We start from the raw sequence: 25,723 nt of genomic DNA, 5'->3' as shown, positions 1-25,723 counted from the left end.
CAAACTATCGGGAACGGACATTGGTTACTTCGGCAAGTTCAGGCGTAATGTCTCACTGCAAATCTAGTGCGTCAGTGGATGGAGGTGGCCGAAGACGCAGACCTTCCACCACAGCAGAGACCTCAGGTAGGCCTACGTTTCAAATCATAAAACGCACACACAAGCAGCCTTCTTTCATCTCCCAAGTTATTGTCTCTTAATATCTCGTTTCTGTCCTCCTCCATCTTGACACCAAACATTCTCAAATGGTTTTTTTTTCTTCACGCGCGCACCTGCCCTCGTGTTGGTTGCTTTTGGAAACGATGATCTTTTTAGGTTCACCTTGATCGATTGACCATTTGTACAATTTGTCGCTGTGTGCAAGTTCCCTTACTACCGGTGGTTAGAAGTGAAAGATTGTAGGCTGTAACAATGTAGGCAAGCAGCCTACCCGACTAGTGCTACAATTTTGTCATGTAGATTAACCAAGTCGGTTGACCCTGTCATTTTCTCTCTTGGTTTTGCGTAGGCCTAGTGTTAGTGGCTTGATATTGATGATTGAAGTGCTTCAAGTCAAGTCCAGGGGCCTAGTAATACTAGAACTACAAAGCTGGTTCAGGAGTAAACCAGGTTAAGAGATAAGAAAATAAGGACTCCAGGCTCTGGTAGATGAGTTGCCACTTATCCTGGTTTACTCCTGAACCAGCGTTGTAGTATTAGCCCCAGGTCAAGAAAGAAAAAACCTAGTTGGGTCATTCCATGCCAAATCAACAAGAGCCCGCGCACTTAGGTCTCAAAAGAATTCTGAAAATATTACCAAGTGTACCCATGGTACTTAAGAGAAACACTGTAAATTTATTTTAATGTAAGATGTATACTCTCCGTGTTACAGCTAATTTTACTGGGGGAGGGGGGTGCCCATATTCTTCACACTCTTTTTTTTGTCAAAGTTCACAAGCCCGTAGCTCAATAACTAAACCATATAGGAAGCTCAAATGTGGCATGCTGGTACATAGATAGGAATAGTTTGTTACAAAACTGTCAGTTTTGGTCTGTATGATCCTGCATCGTCATGGCATTACCTCAAAGATGATACAAATTGTACTGGAGTTTTTGGCTGTGCTCTGTTTAGGCCTTCAGAAGACATATTTGTGCCCAACATAGCCTCTTGATTTTTTTCCCCTTGTAGAGACAAGTAGGAACACTCTCATAAAAAGCTATAAATAGAAAGGAAACCCCATCAGTGTTTGACCAGAAGACCTCACAAGTCTGACAAATCATTTTGGGTGTCATTTTCAGAGCTCCAGAACACCTTGTGGGATTGTCCACAGATTTTTATTTTATTTTTTTCTTCATTCTCCATGAATTCTTCTTTTTAAAAATGTCAATGAGACTTGTCTTATGTGATGTTTTCTTTTGTAATTTCCAACCTGAACATGGCCAACATGCACATTGAGAGCAATATGTTTTCTATGCGTTTCTTCCGCTGCCATCTGCTGGTCAAAAAAAGTAACAACATGACTCCTTGTGCCTGACCTACTGTCTCTTTTGGTGTGCGAACCTGCTCCCACATTGAACGCTCCTGAAATCATTGAAATTGAAAGGGATACCTGCACCCCTGCACAGGGACTCTCGGGTGATCATGTCTGGGCAAAATTTGCATTTGATTATTTAGTCTTTACATTAAATGTTATCAAAATCATGTTGCTCTCTTTTTGCATTTTACCCATGTTCAGGGTGGAAATTACAAAAGAAAACATCACATAAGACAAGTCTCATTGGCATTTTTAAAAAGAAGACTTCATGGAGAATGAAGGAAAATATAAAATAAAAATCTGTGGACAATCCCACAAGGTGTTATGGTGCTCTGAAAATGACACCCAAAATGATTTGTCAGACTTGTGAGGCCTTCTGGTCAAACACTGATGGGGTTTCCTTTCTATTTATAGATTTTTACGGGAGTGTTTCTACTTGTATCTACAAGGGGAAAAAATCATGAGGCTATGTTGGGCACAAATATGTCTTCTGAAGGCCTAAACAGAGCACAGCTAAAAACTCCAGTACAATTTGTATCATCTTTGAGGGAATGCTATGACGATGCAGGATCATACAGACCAAAACTGACAGTTTTGCAACAAACTATTCCTATCTATGTACCAGCATGCCAAATTTGAGCTTCCTACATGGTTTAGTTCTTGAGCTACGGGCTTGTGAACTTTGACAAAAAAAAGAGTGTGAACAAAATGGGCACCCCCCTCCCTCAGTAAAATTGGCTGTAACACGGAGAGTATACATCTTACATTCAAATAAATGTACAGTGTTTCTCTTAAGTACCATGGGTACACTTGGTAATATTTTCAGAATTTTTTGAGACCTAAGTGCGCGGGCCCTTGTTGATTTGGCGTGGAATGACCCAGTTTCCTTCCGAAACAGATGGTCGCATCTGTAAGCTGGTCTATCTGTCCAGAGAGTTCATTATCATCAGCTGATTGAGCAGGTTGAAAGAAAGGCAGGGTTGTTACTGTCTGAACTTGGAATTGACGCCTGTGTGGATGACACTGTGTTAATGGAGAGGAAACTTAGAAAATGCTCTCCAATAACTTTTGGAGAAGACGACTGTTTCTCATTGTATTTCATTTGCATGTTCATGGATTTGTGAAACGTTATCAGCTGCTTACTTGCACTCTTGACATTCAGACTGAATTATTTCTTTGGATTATAATCAGAGCTGTGATTAAGTGCCATTATATTAGTAGGCCTATCGGAAACTGAACCCAAGGGTTCCCGAGCATGGGGAAGTCAAAGTTCCCAACATGTAGTATGGCTGTCATACATTTTTTTTGTTTTTTGTTCTTGCTTTGGTTGTCCTGTGACCTTTGGTGAGTGGTGTTCTCCTATAACAGAGCTCCACTGGGAGCCCGAGAGCGGCAAAGCCAACTGCCACAACTCTACATGTGACCGCCTTGGCCTGCCCGCCCATCATCCTGACATGCCAGAGACCCCATCTCCTTGTTTCTCCCACCCGTTTGGCCAACGCACCGCAAAACGCCTGTCAAACTTCAGAGGTAAAGGTTAGATTCTGATGTCGTGTTAGAGGAAGGTTTCTTGCCAGCTTGTTGTCTTCAGGTGTCTTGTGTTCCCACTGTAAGAAAAAAACAGCTTGAAAGGTCTCAATATATTTTTTCTAGGTTACTAATAAAAAAAAGCTTACTTTTGGAAACAGCCTATCATCATGTTGCATAATACTGAAGCACACCTTTTTATTTTGTGTGAATGAATGTGTGCTTTTATACAATTTTGAATAGAAAAAAATAAATGTGTGTGTAGCTGATGACAGGCTACTATGCAGATAAAAATCTTTATGTAAAACGCTGACACTCTGGTCTGGTGAACCATGCAAGGTAGTGCAGTTATTTTCTTCAGGTGTTCCAAATGTGTTCTTCCTTGGTGCACACTCATGTTTAATCCCCTGTGATTCATTCTATATGAAATCAGATACTTTGTACATACTTTGTATGTATACTTAGTTCGAATTCTCCTTCCATCTGCTGCATGTATATGAACCATTGACGTTTTGACGTTCTGACTGAATGTTGAATGACTGGGGCATTTGTTCACAAATGTTTGGAACCAACCTCTGACCCAATAAACTATAAAGTTTACAATTTGACTAGTCAAAACCCACACACAAGCACACGCTATACACACACACACACACACACACACATGCACACGCACACACACACACACACATGCACACGCACACACACACACACACACACGCATATTATTTCGATTTTTTGAGGCCCACTTGGATTACCTCCAGGGCCTATCAGTGGGCCTCAGCCCTCCGTCTGAGAATCGCTGCCTTCATTAATTTTAGCCTAAGCCCTTTTTGGGAAAGGGTGTCATCTGCCTATTAAATCCTAAATATCGCAGCGTTCGAAGCACATACAAACATCAAATAAGTTGCATATAAAAGCTATGACCCACATTTTAATAAAAAACCCTCAAATCTCAATAGCCTGAATGCAGTGTATGTCTCCAGACATTAATGGGTTAATTCCTCCCTGTCCATGTCAACAGGATTCTCTCAGCACTCCCTCACTGCTGACGGCTGGCAGGAGGGCAGTCTCAGGACCACCATCTGTGCTGAGAACGATGTGGAGGCCCACAAGGAAGTCAACAACCACCATGTGAGCAGCACCGACTCCAAGTTCAAACTCTCCTCTTACGTGACTGTCTACTACAGTGGTTTTCAAAGTGGGGGCCGTGGACCCCTGGGGGGCCGCGAGGAGGTGCTAGGGGAGCCGCGGAAGGATGGCAGGAAAAATATAGTACAACAAAAAATAAATAATTGAATAAACTGAATAACATGCAACAAAAATAAGCTAAACAATATTCCTATTCCAATTGATATTATTTTATATCCTAGTGGGACACTGCCTCAGGCCCTCCACTATGGTTGTGAAAGGGGGTCCACAGAAAAAATTATGTGGCGCGACCCATGTGAGGGGGGGCCTTGGCTGGAATGCACCAGTATATGGGGGGCCTTGTCATGGTAAAGTTTGGGAACCCCTGGTCTACTGTACTAATGCTTGAGCTGGCCTAGTCTCAGCCCAGAGTCTAGACATGATGTTTATGTGTGTGTACTCTACTTTACTAAAAAAACCTAACTAACTCCTCTTTGCTTATGCACTTGTTTTTCTGTATATTTCCTGTGCACTTTGTGTCGGCTAGTGATGTTGGCTATGATTATGTCCTCGGTTGTAAGTCGCTTTGGTTAAAGCGTTCGCCTAATGTAATGTAATGTACTGTAATGAAGTTACTTAGGAAGCCAAAATAATTATATAACATGAGCTGATTCTAAAAACAAAAAACCCATGGTGACAGATTGCATTAGGATTAAGATGTGATCTAGGCCTTTATAAGTATTACCATCATTACCATAATTGCTCAGATTCCTCCACAGAGATCACCCAACTGGATTTCTTGTTGATTTGCTCAATGTCTCTTGACTCTCTTGTTGATTCTGGCTTTCTGAAGGGAATTCTGTATGATTTTTTTTTTCCTCTTCAGTTTGGCTTTCGGAAGTGGAAAAGTCATGTGACCGAGCAGCCCTTTGAGGAGAGGACAGAAGAGGTGAAGGAACTCTACTCTGACCTGAACTTCATCAGGCCCGTCACAGGTTCAATGTATAATCCTCATATTGTTGCCGTTTATAAGATAATTAACTGTTTTGTGGCCCTCATCCTGATTGTGAAGACCACTTCACTTTCTCACACTAATCCTTCACATCCCCCAGGAAGCTGGCACTGTTATTTTGAATACTCATTTCGCTTGTCATGCATTGTCTCCACCCTGAACACCATCTTCATCTTTTCTTTTCAGGGTCTTCCATCACTCCTGGAAATATCATATATTTGGTTTTGTTTGGCTGGTGGGTCTCGTTAGCATACTTCCTTATTTGTGGACTAATGTTCTCCAGCATCATTGGAATTCCCTACGGTATGTCTGCACTTTCCACTTCTGTTCTGAAATGTTTTCATGCAGAACATTTAAACATTGCTTTTCGTTTGTTTTCAGAGATCCTAGATCCTGGAATGGAAGCCTTGTTTTGATCCTTCTCACATTTCTGTAAATATGTCATTATAGGCAGGCTGTGTCACAAATTGTCCTGTTATTTCCTGTGGCCCTTTGGAAAAGCTATTCAAAAGGTAAGTCAGTTGGGGGGCTGCCATGTGCCTTTGTCAACTCTTGGGATGCTGTCGTTTCTAGCAGGGGCAGCCGTGACCAAATGGTTTGGGATAAGGTCTAAAGCACGGGTGAGGAACCTTTTTCATTCAAGGTTATCATTGCTTTGTTCATTTCGGGGATTTTTCCCCACCACTGTACACTTGGAGGAGAGTCTGTAGGACCTATTGGTATTGAAAGGCTCAGCGACCGAGCTGGACGGTCATGCGACTCAGCTCACCACGGCTCTAGGACTGAGGTAACCGGCGTCCGACACATATTCCACTCAACATTACTTCTCGCGCACTCGTACTACCACCTTGCACACGTAGTGCCAAGATTTAGAAGAGGGGTCTCTAACTTCCTAATAGGAATCTCACAGACCACCAGTGGTCCCCAGAACTTACTTTGAGAACCACTGAGAAAGTTCCTTCTTCCCTCAGACGAATGGCATGGCCAAGAAGTGCTGTGCAAAGGTTCCTGACTGCGAGGCCATCCCCGAGGAAGACCCATCTGAGTCCAGCTCCACTGAGGTGGCCGAGCACCCTCCGTCACCGATGGCACCCACACTGAAGAGGCCCCGATACTGGGTGAGTCCTTACTGCAGCGGGTGTGGATTGATGGTGAATACTAGGGGTGTAAATAATAATCAAATTGTATTGATGCATCAATCCGACATCCAGCGAGTTCAATTAGTCGATTCATCAAGTAAAGAATCGATTTGTCGATTTTTGTTATTATTGCATTTTGTGAGGCATTTTATTTTTGTCATGCAGTAATAATAATACTGATTGTAATATCGATGTTCCTCAAATGAAATGCATACAGATATTTCAGCGTTTGTTAATTTAACATTTCACACATAAGCCTAGCCTGTAAGGTAAACATTGAAACATTGATGTGAGTAGTGAACCTGAACGTGATGCCGTACGTTGAAGGACATTGGAACAAATACTGGCTGGAATCTACTGGTCTATAGGGGGCCGTGTCATGGTAAAGTGTGGGATCCCCTGCGACTGGATCATACACTGGAACAGTCCCTTCTATAATTAAAACTGACTTAAGTTTTCTTAATTTCCCAGTGCCGGATCAGTACGTATGTGTGGCTGCTGCTGGGGTTCCCCCTGCTGGCTGTGGTCCACTGTCTGGCCAGCTTGCTGGCCTGGGTACTAGTCTTCTACATCCCTGTGGCCAAGATGAACGCCAGGACCCTGCGCAACGTCCTGCTCCTTCCCCCGGAGGAAGTCCACATCCGAAAACTGGAAAAGGTAACAAATTTCTATATCCTCAAAATTGTCAAATCGGCCTCATTCAGTTTTTTGTTTTCAGTTGGCAGTCATATTGTAGTAAAAAAAAAGTCCACACTGAAAACTGGAAAATTTCTCAATTCTCAAATCGGTTTCATTTATTTAGATATTTGTTGCCATTATAGATAGATATTGATATATTTGAAATTTGCCAATCCTTTGAATGTGAGAAATGGCAGAGAAAAACAATCATAGTATCCTGAGGTTATGCAGGTGCAGGTTAAAATCAATCTTTAGTCAACAATTAGGTTATGCTTTGGTTGAACTTAGTTTTGATGTCACCTCAAAATCAAATGACATCTGAGTGTTTGTGTAGGCTGTTGGTCACCGTTTACATCTCTTGTTCCAACAGCAAAGCTGTGAGACCGAAGTCTTGCTCTGCTGCTACAGTGCCTTCAACAGGAACTACTACAAGTACAAAGTGGACGGAATCAATGTCTTTGCTGTCAGTATCCTTCAAGAAGCAAGCAATCAGCTGGCATTGTCAATTTGTTGGCACCACAATCTTGTGGTTTAAACCTATTGTGTCCTGGAGTGACATATACGCTGCATTCAGGTTTTTGAGATGAATGAACACATTCTAGTGCAACATGAAGGTTCTAGCTTTTAAACACAACTTATTTCATGTTTTTATGTGCTTCGGAGGCTGAGATATTTAGGTTTTAATGGGGAGAGGGCACCTTTTCCCAATCCGCTTAAATCAGGCCCTATGTCTCGTGGGCCATTTGCGGCCCTTGAGGCCGTTTTATCCGGCCCCTGATATAATTTTAATGTTATGCAGCTTCACATGAAATATGACATTTTGTAAAGGAATCTTAGAAAACGCATTTGCTTAAATTAAGTTATATTCAGGGGACCTAGAGAAGGTGGGGTCTGTTTAAAGGTGGCTGCCTTCAATATACAGTGGTGCTCATATGTTTACATACCCCAGCAGAATATACGCTTTCTCTGCGATTTCTCACCAAATATGAAGGATTACACAAAACCTTTTTTTTGACTCGTTGCTAGTGACTGGCTTAAGATATTTATTAGCATTTTTTTGTGTTTACTTTTTCAAAAGCATGATCACAACCCAAACTACCCAAATGACCCTCTTCAAAAGTTTACATACCCTAGTTTCTGATGCTGAATATGGCCCTGTTTAACATCAGGGACCGCTCTAAATTGTTTGTGGTAGCTGTGGATAAGGCTCTTAATGTTCTCAGATGACAAAACAGCACATTCTTCCTGACAGAATGGTTATTTCCTATAATATCTTTGGGTGTCTTGCTGGAACCTCACATTTGAGGTTTCCCCTGAGTGGCTCAATGATGTTGAGATCAGGAGAGTGAGATGGTCGCTCAAAAACCTTCATTTTATTCTATCTGAAGCTAATGACGGGTTGATTTGGCTTTCTGTGTCGAAATATTGTCATGTTGGCACTGTTGGAATTTCAATTCAGAAATGCAATATGAGGGGGTTTGGTTGGAATCAAGCCATTGGGCAAGGGAATCATTGCATTGCAATGATCATTGCAAGGGAAATTGTTCAGGAGGCATAGGACAACCAAAAAATAACTTTAGGTGAAATATAGGACAACATGAAAAAAATGTTTTAAACTGTACAGCAAAGAGGCACTTGAGGAAAGATGGGCTGTTGGGGGTTGCCAGGAGAAAGCCATTACTACAAAAATGCAAACATGTTATTTTGCATATGATACACCAAATAGCATAGTGAGAAGCATCAGAATGCCTGTGACAAAGTCATTTGGATAAATTAGATCAATATGGAACTTTTTTCAGCCACTATTAACAGTACCATTTGGAGAACAGTCAACGGAGCCTATGATGAAAGTTACCATGCCCTTCTGTGAAACATGGTCATGGACCACTGATGTCATGGGGACATTTGAGTTACAAATGCACTATACTTTTGGTCCATACTCGCAGAATGATGAATACATTGCCCTGTGGAAAATACTGGAGGAAACTTGACACTCATCAGCCTTGAAACTGCACATGGTCCATTGTTTGGACATGCCAACATGACAATATTTCAACACAGAAAGCCAAATCAACCCGTCATTAGCTTCAAAAAGAATAAAATGAAGTTTTTGAGTGACCGGCTTACTCTCCTGATCTCAACATCATTGAGCCACTCAGGGGAAACCTCAAATGTGAGGTTCCAGCAAGACACCCAATAATTTTATAGGAAACAACCATTCTGCCAGGAAGAATGTGCTGTTTTGTCATCTGAGAACATTAAGAGCCTTATCCACAGCTACCACAAACAATTTAGAGCCGCACCTGATGTTAAACAGGGCCATATTCAGCATCAGAAACTAGGGTATGTAAACTTTTGAACAGGGTCATTTGGGTAGTTTGGGTTGTGATCATGCTTTTGAAAGAGTAAACACAGAAGATTGCTAATAAATATCTTAAGCCAGTCACTAGCAATGAGTGAAAAAAAGGTTTTGTGTAATCCTTCATATTTTGTGAGAAATTGCCAAGAAAGCGTATATTCTGCTGGGGTATGTAAACATATGAGCACCACTGTAGGCCTAAAGTGCAGGGGGAAATTCTAGTTTGTGTTCATTTTACGACCCTTGGATTAATTTGAAGTGGCCCTTTGAATAAGAAAGGTTCCCTACCCCTGGCTTAAATGTACATTTTAGTATTAGAATCGAAATGGTCTGTGAGATTTCTGTTGTTGTCGTTTTGACCTAATTTGTCAGCAGCACTGTATTTATTTAGTAATTTAGTAATTTCCAGTGTCAGTAAAGGCATAGCCACTCCCCCTGTTGACAACCTTAACAATGTCCAGACCTTCTCCCCTTTGTCTTCGTCACCATCCTGATTGGCTACCTGGACAGAGAGGGTGTGTACGTCAGCGCTCAGGCCAAGTTCGCCATGGCAGTGAGCTCCATCATCCCCCTTTCCTACTATATAGGCATGGGCATCGCCAGGTAACTCTGGGCTTTTTTACCTACTGTCTGGAAGTGTCATATATTTGAGTGCTTTGCCGTTTTTAATCACATCTAGTATGAGTCCACAGAGAAAGCATACCATGGTCACAAAATGTTGATTACTGTAATATGTGTGTATGCTGTATAAATGAGATTTTTGTTGTTGTTTAACGTAACGAAATGCTAATTTAAAAATTCTGCCATATCAATACTCTTCCATATCAAGCCATTTGCAAGACCTAGGCGCTCCTTGTTGCATATGGCAGGGGTTCCCAAACCAAGGCAAGGCCCCCCATATATCGGTAGATTCCAGTCAAATCCCTGTGACATGGGTCGTGCCACACTATTTTTTTTGTCTGTGCACCCCTTTCACAACCATAGTCTATGTTCTGTCAGACCTTCGGTGAGGAGACCTTTGGATACCTTAGGTTGAGAATAAATGGAGTTCCATTGACGCTGTAGATGGCAGTGGCGCACAGCTTGTGCAAGCCACTACCAAACACCACAAAAACAGAAGAAGGTGGGGACATCGCCCCCTTAGGAGACCAAAGTTGAGCACACTCCTTTACATTGGGTGGGCGGAGTTCGGAGTATTTGTCTCTCATTTAAGATCGTTGCCAGTGGTATGTGCCACGTTGTACAGCAAGTTGTAGTCCAGACTCTGATGTAATGGAACGCGTTTCCTCCTCTCTTGTAGCATCTCAGCCCAGAGTAACTTCGCGGTGGGAGCGGTGGTGAACGCCACGTTCGGCTCCATCACGGAGATGACCTTCTACATCACGGCGCTCCTGGAGGGCTACCGCGCCGGCAACAAGTGCTATGAGGAGATCGTCAAGGCCGCGCTCACCGGGACGCTGATGGGCTGCATCCTGTTCATCCCCGTGAGTTTGTTTGTTGGGGAATTGTTTGTGAATGTGGCTTAACTCTCACTTGAGTGTTGCTTTTAACATATAATTACTTGCTTCTTGCTCACTCGCCTAGTACTCGCCAATCGCTCATGGAAAGTTTGCTAAACATTCCCACGGGTTTAACTGCCCGTTTGGTTTAAACTTCAGCACAACCTTTTCTGGTCTTGACCAGTAGCAAACCGAGGGAGGCGGGTGAACCTTAGGGTTTAATCCCGGGACCCGGGATTCCCGGGAAATCTGATCAAAACAATTTCCCGTTTCCCGGGAAAGCCATGACGGGAAACCGGGAAAAAAATTAAGTGCTTGTCTATTTGTTGTCCCAGCAACATAAGCAACAGTGCCATCTAGCAGCGGTAACACTTCAGGCTCATTTAAGCAGCAGCAGTACAGGCCCATTTCAGCAATGTCTGAGGTGCGCGGTTGACGTATTATTTCATCCGCAACCGCTTCTCAGAATTTCTAATCCACCCGCCCTAATGTTTTTTCTCCAATTTCCAAAACCGAATCCGCCCGCCATCCGCCTATTAGTTTTTAGTATTTGAGATGCCTGGGGCACATAGTCGATCGTCTTTTTCAAGCAGTGCAGGTCATTTACATCTTGCCAGCCCATGTTTAAAAAAAATCTCTAACTTATAGCGATTCCCAACTTGTCTCCACCCATCGCACAACGTGAAAGTTGAAACGTGTGGATGCTTTAATGCAGCCTAAATTTTAACAGTTTAAATACATCCAGTCCAAGCAGCACAATCGAAACTATTGGCTATCTAGCTTTGGATGGTATCCAATAAGACGAGTCAAGTGTCTTGCGAAGAGTGCAGAGAATTACGTCGCGCGTGTGTGTGTGAGCGAGAGAGGGTGAGAGAGGGAGCGATTCCAAACTTGTCTCCATCCATCGCACAACGTGAAAGTTAACGTGTATGCTTTCATGCAGCCTAAATTGTACCAATTTTGCCTCCTCTCCAAGCAGCACAATCGAAACGATTGGCTATCTAGCTTGCAAGTTTGGCTGGTCTATCCAACAAGATGAGTCAAGTGACATATGTCTTGCGAAGAGTGCAAGCGTCGCTTTGTGTGTGAGCGAGAGAACCAGAGAGAGAACGAGAGAGAGGCGCTTCCCAAAATCGCTCTGCAGAAAGGGCAAGGCGATGTCTCCAAATATTAGACAAAATGCAGCTTATTTTAGTTAAGTAGACATCAGGAAAGTATTTTGTTTAGTTGCAAAGCCGAGCTGATTGGTTCATATTGCTCTGAAAGACACTCAAGTCTATGACTATATTTTTAATGGGTTTATTATGCGCGCGAGGTCACCTAACTGTAGTGACGCCTGGTGCTATTACCAGAGGAAAACGATAGCACTTGGGCAAACGGTAAAGTCAGTTTAGCCATGCATACTTGCCTATGATGAACCAGTTTTCTTGTTTGAAAAAACACTCTTCCTGGCGCTAAAGCAAACTGCCATTTCTGACTGACCCAGATGAAATCCCATGCACACGGAACTCCACTATTGAGATGACATCGCATAGGCTATATTTCCCACCGCTTATCACAGTAGCCGACAGTGAAACATTGTTCTCATGAAGCTGGCGGTAGACGTGTATACTATCCACAGGTGAAGGACAATGTGCCATGACTTTGCGCACAACCTCAAACACAATTCCTTAATGGAAAATAGCCAACCCACTGTTGCATCAAACTTATAGGTGAAAGTCGTGAGCTCCACCAACAATCCACCGTCATTGATAAGCGCTGCATGCTGCGCACAGGCTATCATCTTACACTTCATTATTATTGTGTTGGTGGATAGGAGAGCTTAATCTTAATTCCTTTCTCCCAATAATGATACAAACAGTAACAACTTACAAAATGCCAGTTTGGGAGGAACAGTTGAATTATAGCCTGTACATGACTAGATAAAAAAAAATTGAAGAAAAAAAAAAAAAAAAAAACGGGATTTCCCGGGATTCCCGGGAAATGGGCCGTCAGATCCCGGGATTTGATTCATGCCATTTTCGGGAAAAATATTAAACCCTAGTGAACCAGGCCGTTTGGGAAACGCTATTTGTTATCTTCTTAGTCAGACCAACATCTTGGTATGAGATTTGAATGTCGATGATAATCAGGCAACTGGATAGTAGCTTCTGAATGCTGGTTGCCCATCGCTGGTTGTGGATTAGGATGCTGTGTGGCTTTCCTCTTCCACAGGGGATCTGCATGATCATTGGAGGACTGAAACACAGAGAACAGCGCTTCAACAGCCGCTCTGCTGGGGTCAGCTCTGCACTACTCTTCATATCCGTTGGAGGTAAAGCAAACACACACACTTGTCACACAATTCACTCACTACACACACACACACACACACACACACACACACACAGACAAATGGTACTCTTAAAACATCTTGGTCAGATTGTATTCTGCTGTACCTAAACACACAATGCACTGTCACCAAACTATGTATAAACATTTTTATGTGGTTGCTAGCGGTATTTGACCTTCTCTCTCTGTGTGCGCGTGCGTGCGTGTGTGTGTGTGTGCGCGCACGTGTGCGTGAGATCAGGTGTGTTTGCCCCCACGCTCTTTTCCAAGGCCTATGGGAAGCTGGTATGTGAGGCATGCTCCGTTGCCCCCGGCAACATGACCGCCTCCTTCTCCTGCAGGAACTGTCACTATGACCTGGTACAAACATTACATTACATTACATCTGCAATTCACACTGCATTTGGCAGATGCTTTTATGCAAAGCAACTTACAATCGAGGACATAATCACAGCATAAAACACTTGCAGATAGAATAGCAGGAAATACACAGAGCAATAGTTGCAAATGCAAAGTGGGGTTATTTTTTATTTGTTTATTAAATGTTTAAAGTACATTAGCCCAGAGTTAACACTCACGCACACATACAACATACCCAATACACAAAATGCCATAGATTCCTCATTTCATTCTTCTCTCATTTCATCCATTAATTTCAGGATTGCCTGAACAGCGCTGGTCCTTTTTACCACACTAGTTGCACTGTGAGGGGTAGACTAAGAAGCTAGTTCAGTATTAAACTAGGCAAAGTCAACCTTGTGGTAGAGCTAAAGTCATCTAATAGAAGAGCCTGGGGTCCTCATTTTCTTAACTAAATGATGCCTGCAGCTACAGTGCCCTCCATAATTATTGGCACCCCTGGTTGAGATGTGTTAAAAGCCTTAAAATAAATTCAGTGTTTATTGCAGAAGAATACTGTCACACTGAAAATTGTAGGAAAATGTAGCCTTCAACTCAAATGAATTGTAAGAAAATAATTATTTTTCATTAAATCACCTGTTCCACAATTATTGGCACCCTTAACAATTCCCAGGAAATAAATATAATTGAAGCATTTCTGTCATTTCTACAGTAGTTTACAAAGTTTACCAGAGTATGTAGGAACATTTAATTAGTAATTCATCACTTCCTGTTTCCCTGGGGTATAAATATGACGTGACACCGAGGCCATTTCTCTTATCCACTCTTAAACATGGGAAAGACAAAGGAACACAGCATACAAGTGAGGCAGATGTGCGTCGACCTTCACAGGTCAGGCAGAGGCTACAAGAAGATTGCCACTCAACTGCAGCTGCCCATATCCACTGTGAGAGGAATAATTAAGAAGTTCAAAACAACTGGAACAGTGGTAAACAAGCCTGGACGAGGACCCAAGTTTATTTTGCCACCACGCACAGTGAGGAGGATGGTAAGAGAAATAAAAAGATCTCCAAAGCTCACTGTTACAGAATTACACCAAATGGTAGCATCCTGGGGTCACAAAGTCTCCAAATCAACCATCAGGCGCTGTCTACACGCCAACAAGCTGTTTGGGAGGCATGCACGGAGAAAACCTTTCCTCTCTCACAATCATAAACGCAAGCGTCTGGAGTTCGCCAAGCGGTATTGGGGCTTCAACTGGGACCGTGTGCTTTGGTCAGATGAGACCAAGATTGAGCTTTTTGGCAACAAACACTCTAAGTGGGTCTGGCGTACCACGAAAGATGCGCATGCTGAAAAGCACCTCATACCCACTGTGAAGTATGGGGGTGGGTCAGTGATGCTGTGGGGCTGTTTCGCTTCCAAAGGCCCTGGGAACCTTGTTAGGGTGCATGGCATCATGAATGCTTTGAAATACCAGGACATTTTAAATCAAAATCTGTTGCCCTCTGCCCGAAAGCTGAAGCTGGGTCATCACTGGGTCTTTCAGCAAGACAATGACCCTAAACATATGGCCAAATCTACACAGAAATGGTTCACCAGACACAAAATCAAGCTCCTCCCATGGCCATCTCAGTCCCCTGACCTCAACCCCATTGAGAACCTGTGGGGTGAGCTGAAGAGGAGAGTACAGAGGAGAGGACCCAGGTCTCTGGATGATTTAGAGAGATTCTGCAAAGAGGAATGGCTGAAGATCCCTCTTTCTGTCTTTTCCCATCTTGTGAAACATTATAGGAGAAGATTAGGTGCTGTTTTGTTGGCAAAAGGGGGTTGTACAAAATATTAACACCAGGGGTGCTAATAATTGTGACACACATTATTTGATGTCAAATAATTATTTCTCTATGTGGGATTTTTTCCCCACTGAATAAATGCACTTGTATTGAAGGTTGGATTTTTCTCTTTTTTTCCATTAAGGTCCCATATTATTTAGAAAAAAAATAAAATATTTGGAAGCTAAAAAACACATCTCAACCAGGGGTGCCAATAATTATGGAGGGCACTGTATATCTATTAGCAGGTTTACCTCTTCCTGTAGGTTAACTAGGCCTGGTTTATCACTTAACCAGCTTCTTGGAATAAAGATGAAAACCACTGCCTGGTGTACAGCAGGGGATTGTGTGATCCTCCATATGAATTTTTCTTCGTTTCCTCCACAGACAGAAAACAATTGGTCATTGTTTCACAGTCACATTGAGTAAGTGCCCCAACATTAATTTTCCTTCACTTTACTGTATTTCCTTTTTTTAGATTCATATGATTCAAATTTTGCCACAAGCAATGACCAACTCCTAACGGTGGAAGTGTCCAAGTCACTCTTCAGAAAAATGTAAACGGCTATAATTGCCATAATTTGTGGGTGTGCATGTGCGTGCCTGTGCCCCAGATAACTGGCGCCTTCTTGGCAGCCTCCAGAGCTGGTGTGTGAATGTGGGAATGTGTATGTGTACTGGTATTTGAAAGCACTTTGAGTCAACTGTATGGTTGTGATATTGTGTTGCATAAATACATTTTGATTGATTTGATTTAGTTAAAATGGGGAACTAACTTGACCCCTGCTGCTGCTGCTGCTGCTCTCTTGCGAGCCATACTGTATCTACATCAGGGGTGGGGAACCTTTTTCATTCGAGGGGCCACTTCAAATTAACTCCAAGGGCCGTAAAGGTAAAAGTCCTTCAAGGGCCGCACTATGAACACCAAATCAGGAGTTCCCCTTGTACATTTGGCCTTTATTGAAGGCAGCCACCTTTAAAACAGACCCCATCTTCTCTAGGTCTACTGACTATAACTTAACCGTATTGCAAATATAATTTCTAAGGGGTCTTACACACCAGGGCGGTAAAGCGTCGCGGAACGGCCACGTTTTTTATCGGCATCTGTGAAAATACATTGAAACATATCTGTCCTTAAGTACCAACAGGCGGTAGTCAAGCGTCAGCGGCGCGGGAGCCGGCTCCGCGCCACACTGCATTTGGGAAATATAACTTGAGCGTATTTCTCACGCGGTGTCTCATTCAAATGAATGGCAGACTAGCATGCTACAAACCCCAACTCCGATGAAGTTGGGACGTTTGGTAAACAGTGAATAAAATCAAAATGCTATCATTTTCAAAACATTCAATCTATTCATTAGATGGAGAATAGTGAAAAGACAACATATTAAGTGTTAAAACCGAGAAAAAATATTGTTTTGGGGGACATATGTACTCATTTCTAATTTGATAAATCCAACAAGTCTCAAAAGAGTTGGGACGGGGATCAGTGAAATTTAGTAAACATCCAAATAAGATAAAACAACAAAGAACAACATTTCAAAATGAATTGTACTGACGGACAATATAGGTGTCCAGGTATAAGATCATCACAGAGAGGCTGAGTCACTCAGAATTAAAGATGCAAAGGGAATAATTACCATAGTTATTACATACATTTTTGAATTCCCTTTGATTTACCACGATTGAGTGTATATAAGACATATTTTTGTTAATAAAATCATTGTATAGGTTCATGACATCATGAAATATATAGTTAGTTATATAGTTAGTAGTCTCACTCTAATTCCTGGAGTGCTAGAGCTATTGAAAATTGACCATATTAAGAATGCTTAATGCATGAAAATGACACAGGGGTTTAACATTCTCCTAAGCACCTGAGCTCACTTGAAATAGACCCAGAAGACATGAGAAACTGTCCTTTGCTTACAGAAGTCAGCAGAAGTTGTAGAAGTCCATTCTTTTTTACAATAATAGAGCATTGCACATCCTGTGCTACAGTGAAAATGGACCATCCAACTTGTGTTAGTGCTAGCTTCAAAAGTCAGCCTCCATGATGGCATGCGGATGCAGTAGTGCATTGGTTAAGATGTTCTCACTCATCTGTAGAGTTAAATACAGTGCTGAATGGTATGAATGGGTTTTAAACAGCATGAAAAGCCACTCATGCATTATATTTTGAAGGGAGATCTTCGATTACTGCCACATAGTAAGGTCAAATTGCATTCTCTACTATGTTTTAACAGTTTGGCTCCATCATAAGGACCAGCATGTGATAAAATGGTGGGTTTTTGGTCAAGACCTGTCACACTGTAAGCACTACAGAAAGGAAAACATTGCAAAACATGACAAGGAATACACCCACCATTTAAGCTGGTGAAATCATGTCCAAGATAGGAATTAACACTGTTTTTTATATAAAATCATCTCATCGGTTAATGTATTTAACTGTTAAGTGTTGTCTTTTGTTTTGTTTTTAGTCTTCCTCGACATTTGCTGCCATTTATTGTCCCCGTCCCAACTCTTTTGAGACGTGTTGGATTTCTCAAATTAGAAATGAGTACATATGTCCCCCAAAACAATATTTTTTCTCGATTTTAACACTTAATATGTTGTCTTTTCACTATTCTCCATCTAATGAATAGATTGAGTGTTTTGAAAATGATAGCATTTTGATTTTATTCACTGTTTACCAAACGTCCCAACTTCATCGGAGTTGGGGTTAGTAGCTTTGGCTGTGGGGAGGGTTTTGAACAGGACTGGCCGCGCACGCCGACGCTGTCAGTGTGAAAGGCAGAGAAAAACACACCGGCCGAAACTAAGCAGAAAGACCGCGTTCGTCCCACGACGTTCCGCCTTGGTATGTTTTGGCCCTAAGATTCCTTTACAAAATATGTCATCTTTCCTGTGAAGCTGCATAACATTGAAATTACATCGGGGGGGCAGATAAAACGGCCTGAAGGACCGCTAACGGCCCTCGAGACATAGGTTCCCCACCCCTGATCTACATGAGTCAGACACTGTGTGGGGCCCCCTATATACATACATGGCGGCCTGGTAACTCGGTCACACCTTACCCCCCTGTATGACACTTCTGCTTGCAGGCCTCTGGTGTACACGGTGTCTGTTCTGCTGCCTGCCGCCTACATCATCGGTCTCATCTTCACCCTCAAGACCCACTCCCACATCTACGACATCCACATCAATGACGACCATGGACAGGGACACGAGCCTGGTGAGTTCACTTTACGCTCTTCTGTGAACTCCTGTGCACTCCTGTGCAGCGTGTTGAAACTGTGTGTGTTGTATCGGTCTTGTGTGTATGTGCCCATGACTGTGTGCACACATGACACTTTCTGTGATTGGACACCCATAGTATGTCAATCATGTACTCATATTCATTCTGCTCTTGCAAACCTAGTCTTCCCAAGCCTACTCTACCCAAAAAGTACCCGTGTGCGTGTGAGTAACTAACCATGATATGCCTCCAGTTTGAGTGGTGATGTGGTCTCATCCATCAGCTCTGGTGGTGTTGATGGCTCATGTCAGGTTGTGTATTTTTGAATGTACGTGTATGTGACTAAGCCTTCCTCCACGTTTGCTCGCACCCAAACCCAGGTGAAAACCCCATATACTTAAAGTGTACTTTTTTTACCGTACTTAGTACAAAGTGTACTATTTTCGGCGATTTAAAGTGCGCTTCATTGCACTATTAGTGCGCTGAAGCACTACTAAAGTTGTACTTCAGCACACTTGCAGCACACTGAGGATGCTAAATTTGCACCGCTTTTGGACAACTTAAAGTGCACTACAAGCATACTTTTGAAAGTATGCTCCAAACACGCTTTTCATGCATTTGTATGGCATTAAGAGTGTGCTTGAGTACACTTCTATAACATTTTATTGTTACTAGAAGTTCAATAAAAGTATATTAACTTCATGCTTCTTTGGACTACATTGGAACATTTTAAGTCTGTAAAAAGTATATCATATTAAGTATTGTAAATATATAACAGGTATGCTTGAAGTATATTTACAGTACACTCCCAAGTAGCCTACATGACATGTTATAAATGTAATACTACAATCCATGCTGGTCCTCAGAGCTTGTACATTACACACAGCCACATGTCACAGTAGTGTTACAGTATGCATGCCTAGCACGACTGACATTTACAATCATTGCATTGTTACAGAGATTTCAGATACACATATCACTTTATTTCAATCTTGCTCCACCTTCCTGCAGTTGATCACTTGAATTGATCATTAATGGTGACCCTCTATTCTTTGTTTGAACAACTAGTTCCAACTTACCTCCCACCATGATATCATGGGAAGTGTGAGCCTATATATACCAGAACATATACGTGACCATCATAATGACGGTGGGAACATGGTCATTTTTTGTGTACCACTTTAAATTTTAAAAACCCCTACAATAAACACAGACTATAACAATGAGTAATATTTTCATGCAAACCAAAACTATTCCTTCAAGATAAATGGCTTTCTGTTTGAGAAATTTAGCTCCAAGAAGTGCATTGCATGATGGGACATGCATGATGGTGCATGATGGGTAAATGCACTTTGTGTAAGCACACTTTGAAGATATTTGGGTGAAGTACAATCATTGTGTACTTAGAAAAAGTGTACTTACAATATGTTAAAGCGATTTACTTTAAAGCGCACTATAGAAAATCACACTTCGAAGACATTTGGGTGAAGTGTAATCATATTGCACTTTAAAAAAGTACAATTGCAATATGTTATTAAAAAATACACTTTTTTAGTAAGTTCACTATTAGAACACTATTAGTATATTCCTCTAAATACACTTTAGCCAAGTGTACTTTCTTTGAGAGCAACTTAATTACATCTAATTTTAAGTACACTTTAAATAAGCATATTGTAAACATACTTTTTCTTAGCACAAAAAGCATGAGTGCACTTTTAACATGCTAAGTACACTTCAGTCATGCTTTTATTGTACTAAATTGAACCACTTTTTCACCTGGGAAGGCCTTGTGAAAACCAGTTTGGAGTTGAGTGCACTCTCTGAAAAAAAGAATGTATGCAGGGCAGTAGATGTTACTCTTACTAGCCACACACTCACTAACACACACTCACTAATGGCTGAAAGTTGTTTTTCCCTACCAGCCAAACTGAAATTTCACAAGCATTTGGCCGGTTGGCTGGTGTTAATTTAGAGCCCTGAATGTATGTAATGAACCATCCAATGTCCTTGGTGTCAGTGGTGCTGTGGTCTCGTCTGCGAGCTCTGGTGGTGTTGATCATGACGACGCTGATGATGGCCGCCTGTGCTGACCTCACCACCGAGAACATCAGACCCATCATCTCACACTCCAGCATCTCACAGGTGAATATATACCACACAGGACACCGTAGGGCAGCACAACACCATTACAGACATGACACAGAACAGACATGACGTATCTCCCTCTCTACCATCTAGAACATCAGACCCACCATCTCGCACTCCAGCATCTCACATAACATGCATAGCTCACATAACGCACATCTAGGCCTAACATTAGAGGACCCATATTAGTTGAACTTCGTAACAATCACCTTAACAAGGCAACCGAGAACTTTATCTCACGATGCATCTTCTCAGAGGTGAACCACATCAAACATACTTGAATTCACTGAATAAATATCGACTTTCGTTTGTGTTTTAGTATTTTGAACTCAGAAGGAAATTCTTTATGTAATTTTCTCTTATTTGGTTTAAGATAATGGGTGTGAGGATTGTTCACTGAGTGCCTGGTGTTCAAGAGCGTCAGTCTTCTTTGGTGCCTAGTAATTTCTTGGCATGAGTGATTGGGGTAAAGAGTGATTAATTCTTGGTACCCTCCTCTTACTCCACCTCAGTATTTCATCGGAGTGACCGTGTTGGCAATGGTTCCGGAACTCCCAGAGATTGTCAACGGAATCCAGTTTGCCCTTCAAAATAACATCAGCCTCAGGTAAAGGAAAGGCCACAATTTGAGTAAATGTGGATTGAGGCATTTGAATGGAATTGCAGTGGTTTTCATTCACCTGGGGCCTATACTACAAAGCTGGTTCAGGATAAGTTAAGGTTAAGTTAAGAGGTAAAACGTCTAATAGAAGAGCCTGGAGTCCTCATTTTCTTGTATTAGATGAGTTACCTCTTAACTTAACCTTAACTTATCATGAATCTTCTGCCATCTTCTGTAAAAGAGGAAGTTTTCACAGCCTTGCTTGCTAACTGCTTAATTGCAAACACAGACCGCAACATGCAATGCAATGGCAGCCAGCTTACGGCTGTCAAAATAAATGGAGTCGCCAGCCGATGACGTCACGGTGCCGCCTTCAGTGCCGTTTTCAGAAATAAATGAGTACGAGTAGGCGGGGGTGTGACAGACGCGGGAAGTGTTTGATTCGACTATGGCATATCTGCACAACGTTTAAAAAGTGGGGACAAGTCATTTATGGGCTTGGAAATATTGCCCCTACGGCTACCGTTGAGTGGATACCGTCTGACACAAAATCTTCCAAACTGCATCAAATGGGAAAAAAGTGGTATGGGTGTGTAGAGTGATGTGTTTTATTCCAGAAATAAGGCCCCACATGCAAAAAAACGTGTTTTCCCTTTAACCTAAACTTATACTGAACCAGCTTTGCAGTATAGGCCCCTGAAATGTTTTACTTTTTTTTTGTCGTTGCTCGGTTTTGCTTTGCTATCTAGTTTGGAGGTGGGAAGCTGCATCGCGGTGCAAGTGTGCATGATCCAGATCCCTTTGCTCATCTTATTCAATGCCTTTTATGTGAGTATATGATCTCACACATGCTATTGCTTAAATGATTTTGACTTTCCTGAGCATGTCTGACAAATATTATCGCTGCATAAAAAAGTTTGTGAGCATGTCTGACCAAACCTTTGTTAGTGTGGTGTTTAAAAAAAAAAGGGTCAGAATCTGACTATTGGAAAACCTTTCTTTTTATTATTATATATATATTTTTTTTAAACAATCGTCAGTACGTTACCATGTGGAGTATCAAACTTGGTGGGGTGCTGCACTTCACTGTACCCATCTACAGTAGTTTGGTTTGGTTCGCTTGAATCAGATGTGAGTAAAAAGAATATTAGAGATGTACAGGATCCAAGATCCGGTTCCGGATCCGGCAGGATAATAGGGGTTTTCGGACTTTCCGGATCCGGCAGAATCTTAAGCAGTGGATCCGGTATCCGGCAGTTACCTAAAATCAGGATCTGGGGCATCTCTACTTTTTATGTAGCCTAGGCTTTTCAGTCAGTCTTTCACAACCCCAATCGCTGCACGGAGTGAAAGCCCTTTGGAAGCGGCCGTTGAAGGCAGTGTGGCAGTAAGCCAATGAGTCTTAAAAATAGTTTGCGCCAACGTAATAAAAAGGGCCCACATGTGCGAGTTGGCTATGTGTTTCAACCCTTTCGTAGGATCCGGTATCCGGTTCCGGATCCGGCAGGATCTTAAGCAGTGGATCCGGTATCCGGCAGGATCCTAAAAATCAGGATCTGGTGCATCTCTACATAATATATTTCTCCTTTTCACAACCTCGCCCCAGGACGTTGGCTTTGTCCTTATCTTCAGCGACCTGCATCTGTGGGCAAGCATCTTCAGTGTCATACTGGTGAACTACATCTTCATGGATGGAAAGTCGGACTACTTCCAAGGTGAGGCGTGTGTCTGTGTGTTTTGTTTGATGGGGGTTGAAGGAAAAAAGACTGCCTTGGACAGGAGCCCAGGACATGGATGGCTGTTTCTAATCTAGGTAGTATTCTACAGTATCTTCATGGAGGTATCTTTTGAAGGAGGAAACCAACGCACACCAGAGGTTTCGAGGTGCAGGTAGCGGGTGCAAGATCAATTTTGTAGAAGAAGATACCGCACACTCTTGTCCATCGTGCTGCAATTTATTTCCAAAACAACGTTTCGGCCCGTATGGCCTTTCTCAAGTTTTTACACAAGCAAAGTGAAGACACCCCTTATAAATTGTCCTCTAGTTTGTGATTGACCGTATTTTACTGTATAACAAGTCGTCTTTGTAAAATTAATTATTTGTGTGCGTGCATGTGTGCGTGTGTATGCAGGCACAGCGCTGGTGGTGGTCTACCTCATATTGCTGGCGTTATACTTCTTTGCTCCTTCCCCTGCTGGATGCTGATGTCTCGTCACCACCCGATGTCCCCAAACGTTGTGCTGTAGCTCCTGCCGCTCTTTTCCTCCATACTCGCCTTTTTCTATGTGCGTACTACTAACTGTGTCCCCATTTTTGTACTACTTACCTCGTCACAGTCTGAATGTTGATATTGTACAGTGGTGACCAGGTTTGGACACACATTTCTCTGTGACTTCTGCCACCTGGCCTTTGGCATCTAAACTTCTGTATTGTGTGTGTGTTTTGTTTTTGTATGTACCGTATTTGTATTTAAAATATATATATATACATGTAATTGTGAAGTATGTATTTAAGTAATAATGTACCAAATGTGTCGTGTCAAAGTACCAGGATGATCCTTCTCTTTTGGTGGTGAATCACCAATTATTAATTAATAATAATTATTAAGGTGCATCTTTTATATAAGCATTTACACTGGCTTTCACATTGAAATACAGTGTATGTCCTAAAACACGGCCAGTATGACTAGCACATGCACTACTTTTGAAATCCTTGGATCTTTATCATTATCCTAATTGTACTTTTGAAATGAATCTGTTGGTTGCTTTATAACTTCTTTGTGTGTAGTTTTTATCCCAAAAAAACACCTGCTATATGGCTGTTTTTTCCTGTGCTTAATTGTCAACTTTTTCTGAAATTGATTAAAATACCTTTTTGTGGGCAAATGCCACATGAAGCCCTTTTTGAAGTAGATCTGGCATTCATTTCTTGGTTCTCTCCATTCAATTTGCTCTGTTTACACGATAAGTTATCAACCTGCCGCATTTAATATAGAATAGAATGCCTTTACTAATGTGATTTTGCTTGTTGAAAATGCCTTTCACTGGAAACAACCCCAATCTCAATCCAAAAGAGATGTATTGTCCAGTCTGTACAGCAGATAAATTTTAATTTGTGTAACCTTTACATTAGGCCTCCAGGTCATGACAAAGAGTAGGATATGTGGTCAGAATTTTTTTTCTTCCATTGATTCTAGATTGATACCCACTACACCAGTGGTTCTTAACCTTTTTTTCTTAAAGCACCTCCTTACCTGTGCCAAAGACAAGCCGCACACCTCCAACCCAGACTTCTACACCTGTATACGTGCTAAAAGTGATTGAAGTGATAAATTACAATCTTGCTTGAGACATTATTAATCAATGCCTCAAAGACTTTAAATGACCAAAACCTGTTAAAATTTGGTTTTGATTTGACCTAATTATAATATTCCCAAGCAGAATTTTGGTCACAACCTCAACACAAACAAAAGTTCCGCGCACCCCCTGGAATATCTGGCGCACCCCAGGTTAAGGACCACTGCACTACACAATACTATGCATGAATCCTGCTCAGCTACATGTGTTGAAGGATTTTATTGGTTCTTTTTGAACAATGAAAACACAAAACAGATACACATTTACAGAGTCCGTGACTGCCTTGAAATTGTTTTTTTTCCCCCACTGCCCAAAAGAAGCATCCAGGTTCCAAAAAAAGAGAGAGGGGGTGTCTATCTCACACTCTGCTAGAGAGAAAACAGTTCCACCATCATCATCTTCACCATCATGCACACAAGTCTCCCATCATGCACACAAGGGGGAGGGGAAATAAAAATCAAATAAAAAACAAAGAAAACCTCTGAAAGGAAACAATTGTAAGTGTGTGTGTGTGTGTGTGTGTGTGCAGATGGTTAAGGGTGGGCTGGGTAGACTTACGCTATCAGAATCAACCCAAGGAGAGCTCTTATCCTCTGAAGGGGTCAATAACTCCACGCATCTCCAGCATGCAGGGCTGGTTTTAATAGAAGTTTCCCCATGTGGGCGCTGCCTGTGATTCCTGCACAATCAACAACAGCCTTCTCCTGATCAGCAGCAGCAGAAACAGCAGCAGAGATGAGTTTGTGGGAGAACTGTATCAATGCAGTTACAGGGAAAGAGCTGCTGCAGCCCTAGGTTTTTTTTTATTTTTTTAATCCAAGGCCAAAGAGAGGCTACTCAAAGAGGCATCATGTAAAGTGGAGTGCAACAAGTTACATACTAAAGGGTTGCTGAATCATTTCAATAGGACAAAAAAAAGACATTTCGAAGCCTTTCACATTTCACACATAAGCTGGTGTTTTAACTGACAAATGGGGTATCTGTTCCAAAGTTTTCAGAA

General features: G+C 41.9%; 1 protein-coding gene across 1 annotated transcript; it reads left to right on the top strand.

Annotated features, from left to right (window-relative positions):
• Positions 1-24,278, top strand: cax1 (cation/H+ exchanger protein 1). The gene is made up of 20 exons (XM_063217320.1): positions 1-126; positions 2,883-3,044; positions 4,066-4,175; positions 5,059-5,167; positions 5,371-5,487; positions 5,635-5,696; positions 6,156-6,302; positions 6,795-6,980; positions 7,372-7,468; positions 9,822-9,963; positions 10,661-10,844; positions 13,074-13,173; positions 13,432-13,550; positions 15,770-15,807; positions 18,487-18,617; positions 20,638-20,762; positions 21,278-21,372; positions 22,116-22,194; positions 22,973-23,081; positions 23,499-24,278. Exons 1-20 carry the CDS (start codon positions 48-50, stop codon positions 23,570-23,572), a joined length of 2,265 nt encoding a protein of 754 aa, XP_063073390.1. The 5' UTR covers positions 1-47; the 3' UTR covers positions 23,573-24,278.
• The last annotated feature ends 1,445 nt before the right edge of the window (positions 24,279-25,723 follow it).

This window comes from Engraulis encrasicolus, chromosome 15 (assembly GCF_034702125.1).
Source record: "Engraulis encrasicolus isolate BLACKSEA-1 chromosome 15, IST_EnEncr_1.0, whole genome shotgun sequence".
In the NCBI taxonomy this organism is placed as follows: Eukaryota; Metazoa; Chordata; class Actinopteri; order Clupeiformes; family Engraulidae; genus Engraulis; species Engraulis encrasicolus.
Note: the sequence above shows the minus strand (reverse complement) of the source record. Positions and strands in the feature narration are given on the sequence as shown.

Bases quoted from the DNA above. Each gene is read 5' to 3' on its own strand.
- cax1 (XM_063217320.1), top strand. From the start codon at position 48: ATGTCTCACTGCAAATCTAGTGCGTCAGTGGATGGAGGTGGCCGAAGA. The intron at 13,551-15,769 runs GTACAAACATTA...TTTCCTCCACAG, and splicing joins GGAACTGTCACTATGACCTG to ACAGAAAACAATTGGTCATT. The intron at 15,808-18,486 runs GTAAGTGCCCCA...TTCTGCTTGCAG, and splicing joins TTGTTTCACAGTCACATTGA to GCCTCTGGTGTACACGGTGT.